General features: G+C 37.8%; 1 protein-coding gene across 8 annotated transcripts in view; it reads left to right on the top strand.

Moving 5' to 3' along the window:
• SATB1 (SATB homeobox 1) overlaps window positions 1-14,955 on the top strand; it is a 92,280-nt gene that overhangs the window by 43,589 nt on the left and 33,736 nt on the right. For all 8 annotated transcript variants that reach the window (XM_030232731.2, XM_018909581.3, XM_018909582.3 and 5 more), the window contains 3 exons: window positions 2,228-2,339; window positions 4,684-5,138; window positions 13,517-13,729. In XM_030232731.2, coding sequence (XP_030088591.1) covers window positions 2,228-2,339; window positions 4,684-5,138; window positions 13,517-13,729 — 780 coding nt within the window. The remainder of the gene's footprint in view (window positions 1-2,227; window positions 2,340-4,683; window positions 5,139-13,516; window positions 13,730-14,955) is intronic.

Genomic DNA, 14,955 nt, shown 5'->3' with positions numbered 1-14,955 from the left:
AAAGAAAGTGCAGGATAATTTTGATTTTTAAATGTGTTTAGAATGTCTGTCTTTTTTCTTTTTTTTAATCTACTTTGAAGAGCAGGAGTGCCATCGCAGTGTTAGCCATCAAAGCTTGAAATTCACATTGTGTCAGAGAAGCTAAAACTCCCAGCAGTGTTTCTTAAACAGACCAGTCCCCTATTTGATTGTAAAGTAACTGCATTAAATTCATTCCTGAAGAAGCAGGGGATGTGTTGCAAACTGCCATGTCATTTGTGTACTGTTTTTGTAAAATTACATGGAAGGGAGCACTAGGAAATCTTAGACAAACATCTTCAATAATAGGTAATTTACTAAAATTAATATACGTATTTTCATACTTTAAGTTAGTTGGGCAGGAGAATGCATCTGAAAGGGGCAAAGTAAAATAAGAGAAACCCACCTTGAAGTCTAAATGACATCTGCAAAATACACATGAGCTTGTGTGGGATGATGGCCTCTGACAGGTGCAGTTCCCCACTTTGTACATACAGATCTGCAGTTTCTGCAGTAGTCTGTGCAGTCGTATAATTTGCCAGCTCAGATCCACAGGACTTTTAAAATCATATCTTATGTATCATGTGTCCATGTTTAAGATGATTTAATCCATAAAAGAGCTTAAAAGATAATTTTGTACATAATAAACCTTAAGTATACTGCTGTTATACTGGAAAGTGCAATTGGGATCAGCTGAGCTTGGTTCTGGTCTTTCAGGCTAGACTATTAAAATTTCATTCTCCTTTTATACCACTGACAATAGACTTCAAGCTAGTTTCAGAAATGCCAGATTAGTATCAAGAAATGGCAAGAATTTTGGTGATTCAGAGAAACTTTAAAATACCTGCCTGGTGAGTAGGGGATATCCACATTTGGCATAAATAATGCTGCCTCACTCTAGGAGTTCTGAGCCTCCACAAACTGCTTGCTGCTGAGCAATGCCTTAGAAAATGGTTATAATGAAATTCACTAAGATCTGTAAGGAAGGTACTTTTAGTCAGAAATTGAACTAGCCTTTTAAAAGAAGAAAAAGTAACATTTTTTGCATTTCTACTCCAGGCTCTTCCTTCCTATGGCTGTTGTAGTTGGTGTAACAAAGAGTTGATGCTCTAAATGATTCTTCAGACAGCACAAATATATCTAAATGTTACATGCTGAATAGTGAAAAAATGTAATAATCAAGGCTTTGTCTTCTTGACTGTCATAGCTGTTTTGATACACTGGACAATTCTTGTAGTTAAGCCAAAAGTAACTACTTTCCACATAGAAATTTAAAGGGTGGCAAAGTTCAGTCTGTTGAAATTATATTTGCTAATTTTGTTGTTCGTACATCATATACTGAGTATAATTTTCAAGTTGGAGCATTATCTCATTTTGCAAGGCTTAGTCTTAATTGATTTGTAAAAGAATGTACTGGAACTGAAAGTTTTATGCATTGTAAATTCCACTATTTTAAAATTGGTCAAAACTGAGCAGAAGGTAAATTTCTCACTGTAGCTATCTGATATCTCGAGAACCTTTGAGAAAAAAATCATCTTGATCTTCCTCTGGTCTATTTTACAGCTAATACTCAGTTACAGAATTAGACATGACAATAAGCTTTTCATAAGCCTGTTTTTGCAAATGACTTAAAATACCCTGTTTAGGAAAAAACAAGGGTTCATTTTGGGCTATTAGATACATATTTTATTCTACTATAAACCCCATATTTTATCCTATTCACAGGTCATTCAGATAAAGTTTTATCCTATGATTTTTTTGGTGTCTACTCTGTGATATGTGGCACAGAGGACTGGGCATGGGTAACTTGGGTCACTGCTTGCATTTGTAAAGGCAGTGTAGGAATTGTATGCCTGTGTGAGTGTGTGAAGGGTCAATAAAATTTAAAAGCAGAAATAGGATGAACAAAATTCATTTTCAAGATTAGCATCTTCTGTTCAGAGCCATCCCATTGCATGTTGTTTCTTGGTCGATAACTTTGTTCTTCCCTGAGTACATCTGCTATTTTTGCTCCCATTTACAATATACCTTGGTTTGTTTTCATGCTCAATTAATGAGTTTTTTAAAAGGCTTTGGATGATAGGATTTAAAATGCAACATGGTTCTCAAACTTTAAAAATATATTGGTTCAACAATTGAAATAATTTGTGCTTTGACTTGTACTGCTCTGTATTACAGATTTTTTTTTTCCTCTCCCCTTTTCACACAGAGTATGATTTCTTCCATTGTGAACAGCACTTACTATGCAAATGTCTCAGCAGCAAAATGTCAGGAATTTGGAAGGTGGTATAAACATTTCAAGAAGGCAAAAGATATGATGGGTAAGCAAAAAAAAAAAATTGCCTTGATGGTGGTTACATACCATTATGTGTCACATTGAGGTCTGTCACAGTCATATAAGAAGCCAGTTCCCTTCACGATAAGTTTAGGATGCTTTTGATGAGTAGATGTAGAAAGTACATATATAGTGAAAGAATTCATTTAAATAAATATTTGCTATTGAAACAGCCAAGCTGACTTGGGTTGCCAGAGATGTAAAGCTGTCATTCTGTAAATCTAGAGATCTTCTACCACCCAGAATAATTATTTAGAAAACCTGTTCCTGGAACTGTGACGAACTGATTTTTTTAATGTATGTATTTTTTTCTCATGCTGGCTAATGTATATTTAAAGAAACAGGCTTCTACAGCTATCACTACCTTCCAGCAAGAATGCTGCAATTTTATAAATTCTTTCTCTAACCTTGGGACCCTAATTTCGATTAATTTTAACAAACAGTGGTTGAGACAATTGTTTGCTTGTTGTAGTAAGCACATTATTTGCTTGTTGTAGTAAGTAAATTATTGGAGGAAAAAAACCTATCAATTCTGTGATACCTTTTATCTTTCTTAAACCTGTTCAGATAATTTTTAACACTTTATGTCAGAAAATTTCTACATAGATTTCAAAAGAATGGAGAAATAGGACCTAAATTTAGATTGAATTTTGAGCTTGACTTAGCTTTCAGTGTTTGAGGCAAAATCATTCATCTACCCAAACGGGTTCCTTGCCTTTTATTGCTTAAGGCTGTAATGAAGACAATGCATCACTTTTGTGATAATTGCTTGAATTACTGTTCCGAGTGAATGGCCCACTTGGGTTGATCTCTACTTTCCCTGAGTGAAAAAAGGCAGCTTCTTTCCTTAATCTGCTTTGTACCTCCTGTGCAACATGGAACCCTTGGAACCCTTCTTCTGAGACCACCAAATTTAGTGGGAAGACTTCACTTGGTTTCAGGTGGTCCATGTGTGCGGCAGCGGTGTGGCCATATGGGCAGAGTGACCTTTCCGCAGGAGCCTCTCCCATGTCCTTTGCAGCAGTGCTCATGTATGGGGCAACCCCTGCAAAATTTTATTTATATGGTCTGCCAAGACAGGTTCATCTTCCATTCACTTGGAGTCACTGAAGTCAGCAAATAGAAAATTTGTGTGTATTCTTGTGGAAAATTATGCTGGCAGAAGAGGCAGCATTGCCCCCAAAGCCACCTGTGTGAGGGGTAGCAGAGCCTCTGCTTGGGTATTGATCCAGGCTAAAGACACCGGAACTCTCTGCAAAACAACTAGCTTGCTTTTTATTTATCAAATTTCTGCCTGTGATAAGATAGGGTAGGAAGATGGAGATGCAGGTGAGAATCCAAGTGCTGATTTCTTCATCCAGATCTGATACTTGTGGAGGAAAGGGTGGCCTTGCACTGATGACTGTTAGTAAAGATCACAACTACTGTGACAAGTTCAGACACTGCCTTGAAAAAAAAAAAAAGCCTTACTAGTATAAGAAAAAAAATTGCTACAACACTTTAGTGAAAATACTGGACTTTTGTTTTTAAATAAAGCTTATTTTCTTAAGGCTTTTTCCAGACCAGAGCTGCTAAAACTCTAGAATAAAAAAAGTTACAAATGCTGATAAAAAGGAGACTCCTTCATATCAACCTTGAGTTATTTTATATTGTTTAATCATGCACAAGAGGGGAACTGGAAGAACTCTTGTAGTTTAAAAAACTGTGCTGTTATTTAAAAAGGAGGGTGTGTCAAAGACAGATGAGTTAATATAAGAAAAAATTCAACCATGTTGCAAGTCACTGAAAAAAACCATGCATACATGGTTGCAAGATAAAGCAGCCCATCTGTGTAATTTACATAAATTATACTAGTTCCTAGCAGTCCCATACAATTGATGCAGCATCTAGAAATTAGCAAAGCATAGGGAGGTCTGCACCTCACCCTGCTTATTACAGATTTCCAGTGCCTGGGAACTGCAGATGTCATGGCAGGCATCTCATGGGAGGAGCAAAACCAGTCACCGGGGTCTTCTGTCTCTCTGGCTGGGACATGTTTTCTCACAAAAGCCCTCCTTACCCTTTGCACAGATGCACTTGCTTCTTTCACCTGCATCATCTGCAGCACAGAGTGGGTTTTTGTCTCTTGTCTTTGCCCCATCTCTAGTCGTTTACTGCTTTGTCTGAAGTCCCCTGTGTCTGTCACAGTGGGATGCAGCAACCCACTCATGATTGGGTTGCATTGCACCATTTTAAATTTGTTTATTTTTATTAGCATGTCTTGTGAAGACAGTCAAGGTTGTGATTTTCAGTCTGATGTTGGCCTTTTCAATGTTTCTTTTCTGCTGTAGTTGAGATGGATAGCCTTTCTGAACTATCCCAGCAAGGTGCCAACCATGTCAACTTCGGTCAGCAGCCAGTCCCAGGGAACACAGCCGAACAGCCTCCATCTCCTGTTCAGCTTTCTCATGGTAGTCAACCATCAGTTCGGACCCCGCTTCCAAACCTGCACCCTGGACTTGTATCTACTCCCATTAGCCCTCAGCTGGTAAATCAGCAGCTGGTAATGGCCCAGCTGCTGAACCAGCAGTATGCAGTGAACAGACTTCTAGCCCAGCAGTCCTTAAACCAACAGTACTTGAACCACCCTCCTCCTGTCAGTAGATCCATGAACAAGCCGTTGGAGCAGCAGGTCTCAACCAACACAGAGGTGTCTTCCGAAATCTACCAGTGGGTCCGTGATGAATTGAAACGAGCAGGAATCTCACAGGCAGTATTTGCACGCGTGGCTTTTAACCGAACTCAGGTCAGTCGTCTTTTCTCTCTTTTTTTTTTTAAAGTCTTAAAAATCTCTTCTTTCTCTCTCTAATTAGTAATTGCCATCTTTTAAGTCTGTCTTCTCATTTCTGCCTTGTCTCTTAGCTCCTCTGAAGGAACCATGCTTCCTTGCAGGATCACTGTCCATGTTGATACAGTACTGAAATCCTCAGGGACTGGTTTGTGGAAATACCCATTTTTCTTACAGGAAGCATGGTTCCTCTCCAGTTGTGATGGTTTATGAATAGCTGAATTTCCCAGCAAAGGAAATGAACAGCTCTATGCAGAACCATTCACAAAGTCATCAACAGATTGCCTTTTGTGTTGTAGAGTTGTACCCGCTCTGACCACCTGCACGCACTGAACAACCTGGCTTCTTTCACAGGTGTACTGGAGATGGTCTTTTATCTGTACTTGCATTTATTTTTATTATTTCCCAGTGAAAGTCCTAATAGCATCTTTTCAGGCTTCTGAAGAGATTAAAAATTAAAAGCTTTATCTCTAGATCATCTACTCTCTTCATGTATTTTTGTAGTTTGTTGCAAAAACAGTAGTTGCTGAGCTTGCCGGTGTCCACGTCAGAACATATACTTCAGCTCTTCAATGCAGAAAAAGCCAGCCCTAGCAAAGCTGATAAGTAACACTAAAATGTGTTATTTTTTACACCTGTTTTAGAAGCTAACCCTGTTATAATTTATTCTGCTCTATGAATTTAACTTAATGCCATGTTGCATGGAATTTAATCAAGCAGAAATTATAGAAGAAATGTCAGTATATTGGATGCAAATAATAAGATCTCAAAATTTTAGAAGTATGTTAGAACACAACATAAAATATTTTTAATAGAACATTGTAAAATGGGAAATATTTAAAGAAGACATAGGTAAATTTGCTTTGGGTTCCCTATTTTTAAATGAAAACACATACTTAGGGAACAATTCGCCCATTGTAGATTATAGTATAACAAAAAATATCATAACTTGAGCTTCTCTTGAAACGTTTTTGTTTCTCCCTGCATGGCTTAGAGAATAAAAATTCTGTTTCATATGCTCTGGTGAAGGTTTGAATCAGCATGTCATTTATAATTGTTCTGAATTACTATTGCCTTACAATATTTTACATCCTCCTTTAGCTAAAAGAAAGTAGAGTCATTGTGTGAATTCTCTGTAGGGCTCTGTATGTGTGTGTCTTCCCACTTTACAGCAAAGGAAAGATGGGCCTTTCAGACCAAATTTCATGGCTTACGTGAACTCATGCAAGGATTATCTACATTAAGTTAGGTCCAGCCACTGTTAGTTGTTATATTTACAAATAAGTGAGTCTTGTTTCATACAGTGTTTAAAAATTTAATTATTAATACTCTAAAGTATTAAAATAATAGTAGTAGCTTCACATTACAGTGGTTTGCAGCTGCCATCTTACCTGGACAAAAAAGCCAAGCAAGTAATTCAGAAAATAAAGTTAATTTTATTTTTATATCTTTCTCATGTTTGCCTAAAAGCACATTGTTTTATTTAAACTTTTCCCCCTCTGAAGTGGTCAGTTTTTGTCAGCTAGTTTTGCATGCAGCTTTTGGCATTTCCTTTGTGCATAAGCAGTACTTTTTACCTGAAATACAAGAATGATTGGTTCTGACTGGACATTGAATTTATATGACAGAGTAGGAGAAAATGCTCTTTCAATGTGATGAATGCAACTGTAGAAAAAGATTTCTAGTGCAAATACTGATTCTTTACTTTAATATTAGTATTATTACACTAAATATATATTAAAATATATATTGCTATGTATTTTTCTTTTTATAAATGTTATTTAATATTTGTTTAAAGTTCAGTTCTTCTCCAGACTTTGTGGTTAAGCAGCTTGGTAGAATGTGTTGAGAGTGACCCAGAACTGGGAGGAAACCCCAAAATGAACACTGAAAACAATTCTTCTAAAGTGATACGAAAAGCACTAATATATTTTGACAATTTTCAATCAAATCTATTTGAAAGAACACAGAGTAGTATTCCTACATCCTACAAATTGTTTTTGCTAATCAAGTTAGTATTCGAAGTTAGCTAGGTAAGATTTTGCAGTATTTGTTATGTCTTGTGGCAAACATAAGGAGCAAAAAGGAAAAATACTGGGAGTCTAGAAATTGTCAACCTCAGTTTTGCCAAGAAATATCTCAGGATACTTTTCATATGAAGCAAAGCCCCGCTGAAATACAGACGTTGTGCGTGCGTTTCACCTTTACAAACCTAGAAATGTTACTTTTTCCCATAGTGACAGCTAATGTCCAATGGTAAACTCTGGTACCAGCAATTTTTACATTAAAAATTTAAAAATTTGTTCTGCTTGCTGTGTTTCTGAATTCCTCATGGCTTATTCAAGGATACATCACACTGAGCTAAAATTAGGATAGTATTTTAATAAGTGATGCAGTTGAGGAGTTATTTTCTAATAGTGATATGATATCCTAACTTTTGGGGTTTTTTTGCTAGAAAAGTGAAAACACTCGTTTAAATGCATGCTCTGTTTTCTGAGTTAGGAAGCTAACTCAGGCTTACCACTGACATTTTTGAAACTGTCATAAGCATATTGGAGCAGTGTCCAGGGACCATATCATGCCATCAGTTTCTAAAGGCATAAGAATTCACTGAAATTGGTTAGGAGTTCTGTGCAAGAAAACCCTGGTGTCAAGATACAGTCTCAGATGAGGGGAGAGATTTGCTTTCAGTGTAAAAGTTAAGGAAGGAAGCAATCTATAAATTGTTATTTAGTTTAATGTTTAGGCAATAAAATGGACTTCGAAATCGACTGAAGATGTTTTTGTTTTTCAGGCCTATGCTCTACAATATGAATACAGAATTTTTTGATGGTTTTTGGGTTGGAAGTTTCTACCAGGGTGGTGTGGTAATTCAACACTTGATCCTAATTTTCCAGATTTTTTAATTTGGCTACAAAAACATCATCTAAAAATATTTCTATCTTTCCACAATCAAAGGATTTGGCAAAGATACTTCTGAGAACTAGAGAGTCTTTTTTTTGCTATTACTAATTATCTATAAAGCTGAAAAAAGTCCCCCTTAGCTACACCTTAGAAGTGTGTCCTTAAGAAAGAGTGTGACTTTAATGTTTTCTTGAATAATTCCCTCCACCGCCCCTAAGTTCCAAATGGTAATTTCAAAACTGAATTCTCAGGAATGTGCTTTGTAAACTTTATTCAAGGTCCAGATACCTATAACTTGAATGAAACTTTCACATCTATACAGGCACAATAGGACAGCTCTTACAGGGAGCAGAAGTAGTTTTGGCAGAAGGAATTTCTCTATGATCTATCTAGGAAGTCTTCAGAGTCCAGTAGGATCTGAAATTAAGCTTGTCCTTCAGAAGTTGTGATTCCAACTCACTGGAGGCAAAGAAACAGGCTGAATCCTGTTAGCACCTCCTTTCAGTGCACTGTGGAAAACTTTGTTGAGTTAGTACTTGTGCTGGCAAATCTGAGCTTCACCTCAAGCAAGGTGTCCAAAGGTCACCAGTCTGCCAGGATAATTTTGGTAAATTGAGACCAATTTATGTTTCAGTTGCCAGTTCATCAAAATAATAAATATAATATTTCGTTTTAGCTGATGTCAGTGCACTGTGCAGATACCTCTACTGTCCTGAAAAAGAGCAAGTTCCGTATTTTCTTGTGCTTTGCAGGCTAGAAAATGGTATTTGTGATCAGTTTGCTGCCTTGGGTAGCCCCCAGCAGCCAGGGTGACAGTGAAGATGCATTGGGGTGGCCCCCTAAAGTGTGGTGCCACAGGCCCCTGTCAGCAGAGAATCTCTGCCTACTGTTTCAAATATTAAGTTAAGCTGGGAGTTTAAACTCTGGTCTGTTTTGTTCTTAAAGCTGGAGTGCAACATCAACATTTGTTGGGCTGAACTGCCCTCAGAGCCCTAAACAAATAAACTCCTCTCCCATTTGTGTTGTGTGTTTCTAAATGTTAGCATGAGTCAGGAAGCGAAAGGTTTGAGTTCCCACAGTCTGACATTTGACTGGAAGGTGTAGCTTAGCCTGGTGCATGGCAGGGTGATGAGCCTGCACTGTGCAAGCAAGGAATTATGTTAGTCATGGTTGTGGCTGGAACTGGAACTGGGGGCTGCTTATCTCTTTTTTGTGTACACTTTCAACTGTAAGGTTTGCTGCAGGGACTTGGGTGCTGTTATATGGAGGTGACCTTATGTCTCTGTCTTTATGAAAGAAGGAAAAGTGCTTTTTGCTACTTTTCAATGTCTGAATCTTGATATTTTTCTTTTTCCCACAAGTGACAGTGTTTGAGCTGAAGGTTTTTTAATATTTCTCAGTGTTTCTCACTTTTCTCTCTCCCTTCTTTCTACTTGAGTCCCATGCTTGTTTAAAATATTAGCTGCCAGGACGTACTGCCTTTCATTCATGTATAATGCCTTTCTCATATGTGAAAACTTCTGTGTATTTAGGACTGTGCTCATGCTAATTCTGGGCAAATGCTATTTCAAAGGAGAATGCTTGGATGCACTAAATGGCTCTGTGTAATTGTAAAACAAAATCTAAGTTTACACAAGCCACCTTCTCAGGCACTACTTTTTTTTTCCTTCCACTTTGTCTTTGGCACACTTTATTTTCCAGTAAAATGAAAAATGAAGATGGATTATTCAAAATTGATAACAGTAATGGACCATCATGTAATGTTTTATTGAATTTGAGTTCTGTAAATTATGTGGTAGAGAGAAATTTGCCTGCTTAAGTATAACAGAAATTGCCACTGTATTCATATAATTCGTCATAGTGTAATTTAAGAAAAAGTACACTATCCATATCACTATTGAATAAAAAGTAAAAAGGTGCTATTACACTATCATGACAGCTCTCCTCTTGCTACTAAGCGACATAGATAAATGTGTCTGCTTATAACTTACTTGGCTAGGGTCCAGGTTTAGGAGTGGAGTTTGGGAATAATCTTCCACCTGGACATGAGATAGGACCCTGCAACAAAAGGGATAGTGTTCAGGGATGTTCTGCATGTTTTGGGAAGGTTTGGGCAAATCGCATGTTTCTTCTGGAAGCTTTGAAGTTCTATCACACTGATAAAAATCTATTTGAATCAGTGATTATGTTCAAGGAGGAGACAAACTGGGGGCCAGACAGGCAGTGTTTTTGTTCACATTGGCAGACACTTTAATTTATCTCCATTTTTAAAGAATTTGTAATGAGCTTTTGAAAGCCTTGATAATATTTATTGAACATTTTTGTGCCATTAGTAATGAATTATACTTGTGATGACATGTAAAGTTTCTTTTTTTTTTCCAATGGAACCTGGGAATATTTTAAAAAAATACATTTCCATTGCAAAGAGAATACAAGGGAGGAACAGCGATGAGGGCTCTGAGCCTAACAGTGTTTACAATCTCTTTGCAAAACAAGCTTAGTTTTTATGCAATTCGAGGTACAGTATCAGGAGATCACACCAAGACTAGTATCTTGGAAAACCAGTTCAATCCTGGTAAAATGGACAGTTAATCTGTGCACATCAGCACAGGCCAGAATGTGAGAGACAATATTTTCTTTCTAGGATTTTTCCCATTGTGCGTCTTGTCTAACAACTTTTAGCTAAAGCTTTGTGCTCAAAAATTGTAGTTACAATGAAATAATATGTGAAGCAGACAAACTGTGTTCTAAGTCTGCCTGCACCTGGTGCTACATTTCATTTTCATGGGTTTTCCTCACATATTCTGACTTTTAGGTTTAGAGCCTAGAAGCAAACTCATCCTGCCTTCTCCATGCTCTGTCATCTCCCCTCCTCTCCCTGCATTGCTGTCCTCTTCTCTGCTCTGCTCCTAGCTCAAAGAGTCATGACAGTGACTGGGGAAGAGAGGGGAATGAATACTTAGTGGCATTTCTAATCACCAAGAGGTGCCCCACAGCAGTGGAAATGCAGGCAAATGTTTAAAAAAAAAAAAAAAAAAAAAAAAAGAAAATATCAACAGCATTTTCTCTGTTTACTTATTTCACTGAAGAAGGAAAAGTTATACAAGAAAACCAGCCTTTTCTAACTTTTTTAGCTGCCCACTATGTGGCTAAGGCTTATACAAGCAAATATTTTCTGTTATGGGCTAAAGTATTTTTAAAGGACATTTCCTGTAGCGGACAGTGGGGTGGCTTTTTGTAAGGAGTCTTCTCTCCTGACAATGATCAGTCCACTTGAGTTTAGTTTTTCTTGCTCATTTTTTCTTGTAGAGGTGTCTCCAGCACAGAAACAGTCAGAAATCACACATGTTTATAACTGCCTATAAGGAGATGAATGATGTGGGCTTTGGTTTCTTCTGCCAAGTAACAAAAGGGTGAGAGAGAATGTTCTCAGGTTATGTCAGGGGATGTTTAGATTGGATATCAGGAAGAATTTCTTCTCCAAAAATGTTGTCCAGCATTGGAACACGCAGACAGGGAAGTGGTGGAATAACTATCCCAGGAGGTATCTGAAAGACGTATAAATGTGGTACTTGGGGACATGGTTTAGTGGTGGGCTTGGCAGTACACAGTTAATGGATGGACACAATGGTCTTAAAGGTCCCTTCCAACATAATTTTTTCTATTATGTTCTCTATATCCTGTGCTCTGCAGACAGCTTTTCCTTGTCTCCAGTAGAACAAAATAATTTTGTACATCCTCTTGAGGTGGATTGTGTGACCCTACCACTAACAAACACTGGTAACTGTGGGTTTGAATACTTAAAAGCAGAAAAAACGATAGATCAAATTTATTTTCCATGTTTTTTAATAAGTAAATTTATTATTGGACTAACGATTAAGAAAAAAATTTAAAACATCACCCAAATGCCACTTTTTCAGTAACTTGTTTATTTACCTTCTGAGAAATTTCTTCCTGGATACCAGAAAACAGGAGGGATCATGAAAAGTGCTAAGAAAGAATCCCTCAAGATTATTTTTTTCTATCCTCTTCTTCTGAAATATTTTACATGCTTAATGCTGGAAAGATTGTTGGATTTTTTCTATCCCATTTCCCTGCTACACGTTCAGGCACAGATGGGGCCATGAGGACCACACTGAGATGAGGTGTAGTGGTTGGTACCTCTGTCCTCATCACCCAACAGGGAAGTGCAGAGCTCACACCTATGCTGGGTGGGCCCTGGTCCTGCCTAAGCACATCTGCTTGAGAGCAGTGGCTTTGCAGCAGCACCTCCCTAAGGGTCTTTTGCCTGGTTACATAAGACCTTTGAGAGAGGTGACAACTTCCACAGGTGCTGTGGTCATCAGACTTCCCAAAAAGATTCCCTTGGCCATATCATTCTCTTTTCAGTCAGTATTACCTATATTAGTTTTGGCTTTTTATTGTTTGCTTCCCTCTCTCTATTTACCCCTCCATTATCCTGCATAACTTAAAACAGTTCTTTAGGAAAAGAAACATTGGGTTTTTTTATTCCTTGAAATTCGTATGTGTGTTTCCTTGTTACGCTATAAGTAAGAGCCTTCCATGCCAATCCTCTCTTTCTCAGCACGGCAACAATATTTATTCTAAATAGTAGTTCATATCTGCTTTTCCAAAAGTTACTCTTCTTTTCACCATCTTGTTACTCCAAGACAGCAGAGCATTTTGAATGCCTAACATATTTCAAAGGAGAATCTGGCAGGGAGAGAAGATGTCAAGAACCTGTTGACATTAAATATAAATATCCCAGTCAGTGGACTGTTTGAGGATTAGGGTTGTCCTGATTAAGAGAGAGGAAGATGCAAGAAGAAGGCAGAACGTGATGGCATCCAACGAGTTTCCTCACTTGTTAAACTCCAATATGCAACTCTTAGAAAGAAAAATTGACTTATAAAAAATACGGCCCTGAGTCAGTGAAGCAGTACTTTAGAAACGTTGCAAGTTTATAGTCTCAGATTAGTTGTGAAAAATCACATCCTTTCAGAGATCTATTTAAGTTGCTGGAAATGTAGAAAGCCTTTTTTAAGGTTGGGTATGCATTTTGCCTGTGAAGCCTGAGAACCCCCCAGTGTATCTCACTTATCCTTAACATCTCGTGGTTATCTGTGGACTGTGAAAGATATCATGGCAAGTTAAGCCAGTAAAAGGAGGAAGACCTATTAGGAAGATTCAGTTTATGTTGTATTTAAAACAGGTGCTTAATAAAATTAAGGGTACAATTGAGGCCCTCTTCTCTGCTACCTAAAATGCCAGTAATGTAATCCTATGTAGAGTGAACTGTGCATTTGCTGTTCACATTCCCAGCCCAGTGGTAAGAAGAATGAGGACTGGTAAGCAGTGGCTTTGCAGAGCACGGTTTTACAGGCACTCACCTAGGCTAACTCTCGAGCCTATGTTTTCTTCTTTCCCTACAGGGCTTGCTCTCAGAAATCCTCCGAAAAGAAGAGGATCCCAAGACTGCCTCTCAGTCCTTGCTGGTAAACCTTCGGGCTATGCAGAACTTCTTGCAGCTGCCGGAAGCAGAACGAGATCGAATTTACCAGGACGAAAGGGAAAGGAGCTTGAATGCAGCCTCTGCGATGGGCCCGGCGCCTCTCATCAGCACACCGCCCAGCCGGCCTCCACAAGTAAACGGCTCTCTCTGCCTTTGGGGTTTGCTTCTTTTGCTCTCTCACTGTCCTGCTGGGTGAGACCTTTCTGAAAAAGAAGAAACCTTTTGCTGTCGCACTTTTTAAACTCTCATAGAATCACTACTTGCAGTGCATATTGCAAATTAAATTTAAGAAATATAATGGATGATAGTAGCGCTTTATTACTACCTATTTTCTAATTTTAAGATAAATTCTATCCATTATGGTTCCTACAGAATTTTTTGCTCATTTTATTGAGGTACAAGCTTTACTGGGCATGGAAGATGATAGCTTTTAGCTGACATCTTTTCTTACAATTCTTAGGTTCTTAATGTTATAGCTTCAGATAGGGATTTTGAAGGATTTGGACCATTTAACTGAGAGGGAATGAAAGCAGAAGTGTGAGTACCTTCTAGTGCCTTAAAAATTATTTTTCCAAAAAGCAAACAGGTAAAACTAAAGGGATGGAGGAAAGAATATCCCGTCCCAAAATGCTGGGCATGCTTTTATGATCTTGAGCTACTGACAAGTTTAAAATAACAGCTTGCTATATCCATTGTTCTGAAGGATTTTGATATGTTTATTAAAGCTTCATGTCATATCTGTTAAAATGAAACTCCTATTGATTTCTCAAAAATTTATTTGATTTACTTCTTCAAAAATTACAAAGTCTGATAGAGTGGGATTGAGAGATTCAATAGTGCAGTCCTTGAATCAAGGAGACTCTGATGCTTGTTTTAAGGTACATGAGAAATGCATGTGAGCCGCAGGAATGCACAGGATTTCCACAAAGAAACATGGTTCACTCCAAAACCTGTATATTTTCAGAAATACTCTGCGTTGCTCTGGCTCAAGGTTGTACTTATGCGAGGAAAATCCAAAGTGATCTGCAGATATGTGGGAATCATGCTGTATACACAGTCCAGTTTTGCTAAACAAAGCAAGGCTTTGGGATTGTGGGAATTTTGTGATGGGTGATTTTTTGACAAAAGCAGCAGGTTTTTGTTATCTAGTCATAGGCTTGTGACTGTGACTATGTTCTATACCCATTCAAAATGCTATAAATTCCTCTTGAGATTATCTTTTCCAAGTTTCCTTCAGCTAATGGATACTAAGAACCACACTAAAGAAAAGAATAAAAAAATTCTAGGAGGGAGGGCAGAAGATCACCTTGATCTGCTGCAGTGCTTTTCACAAGAGAAGAATTTTTAGCAGAAAAAACA

Source organism: Serinus canaria, chromosome 2 (assembly GCF_022539315.1).
Source record: "Serinus canaria isolate serCan28SL12 chromosome 2, serCan2020, whole genome shotgun sequence".
In the NCBI taxonomy this organism is placed as follows: domain Eukaryota; kingdom Metazoa; phylum Chordata; class Aves; order Passeriformes; family Fringillidae; genus Serinus; species Serinus canaria.
The sequence above is the reverse complement of the archived record's forward strand: the minus strand, read 5'-3'. Positions and strand labels throughout refer to the sequence as shown.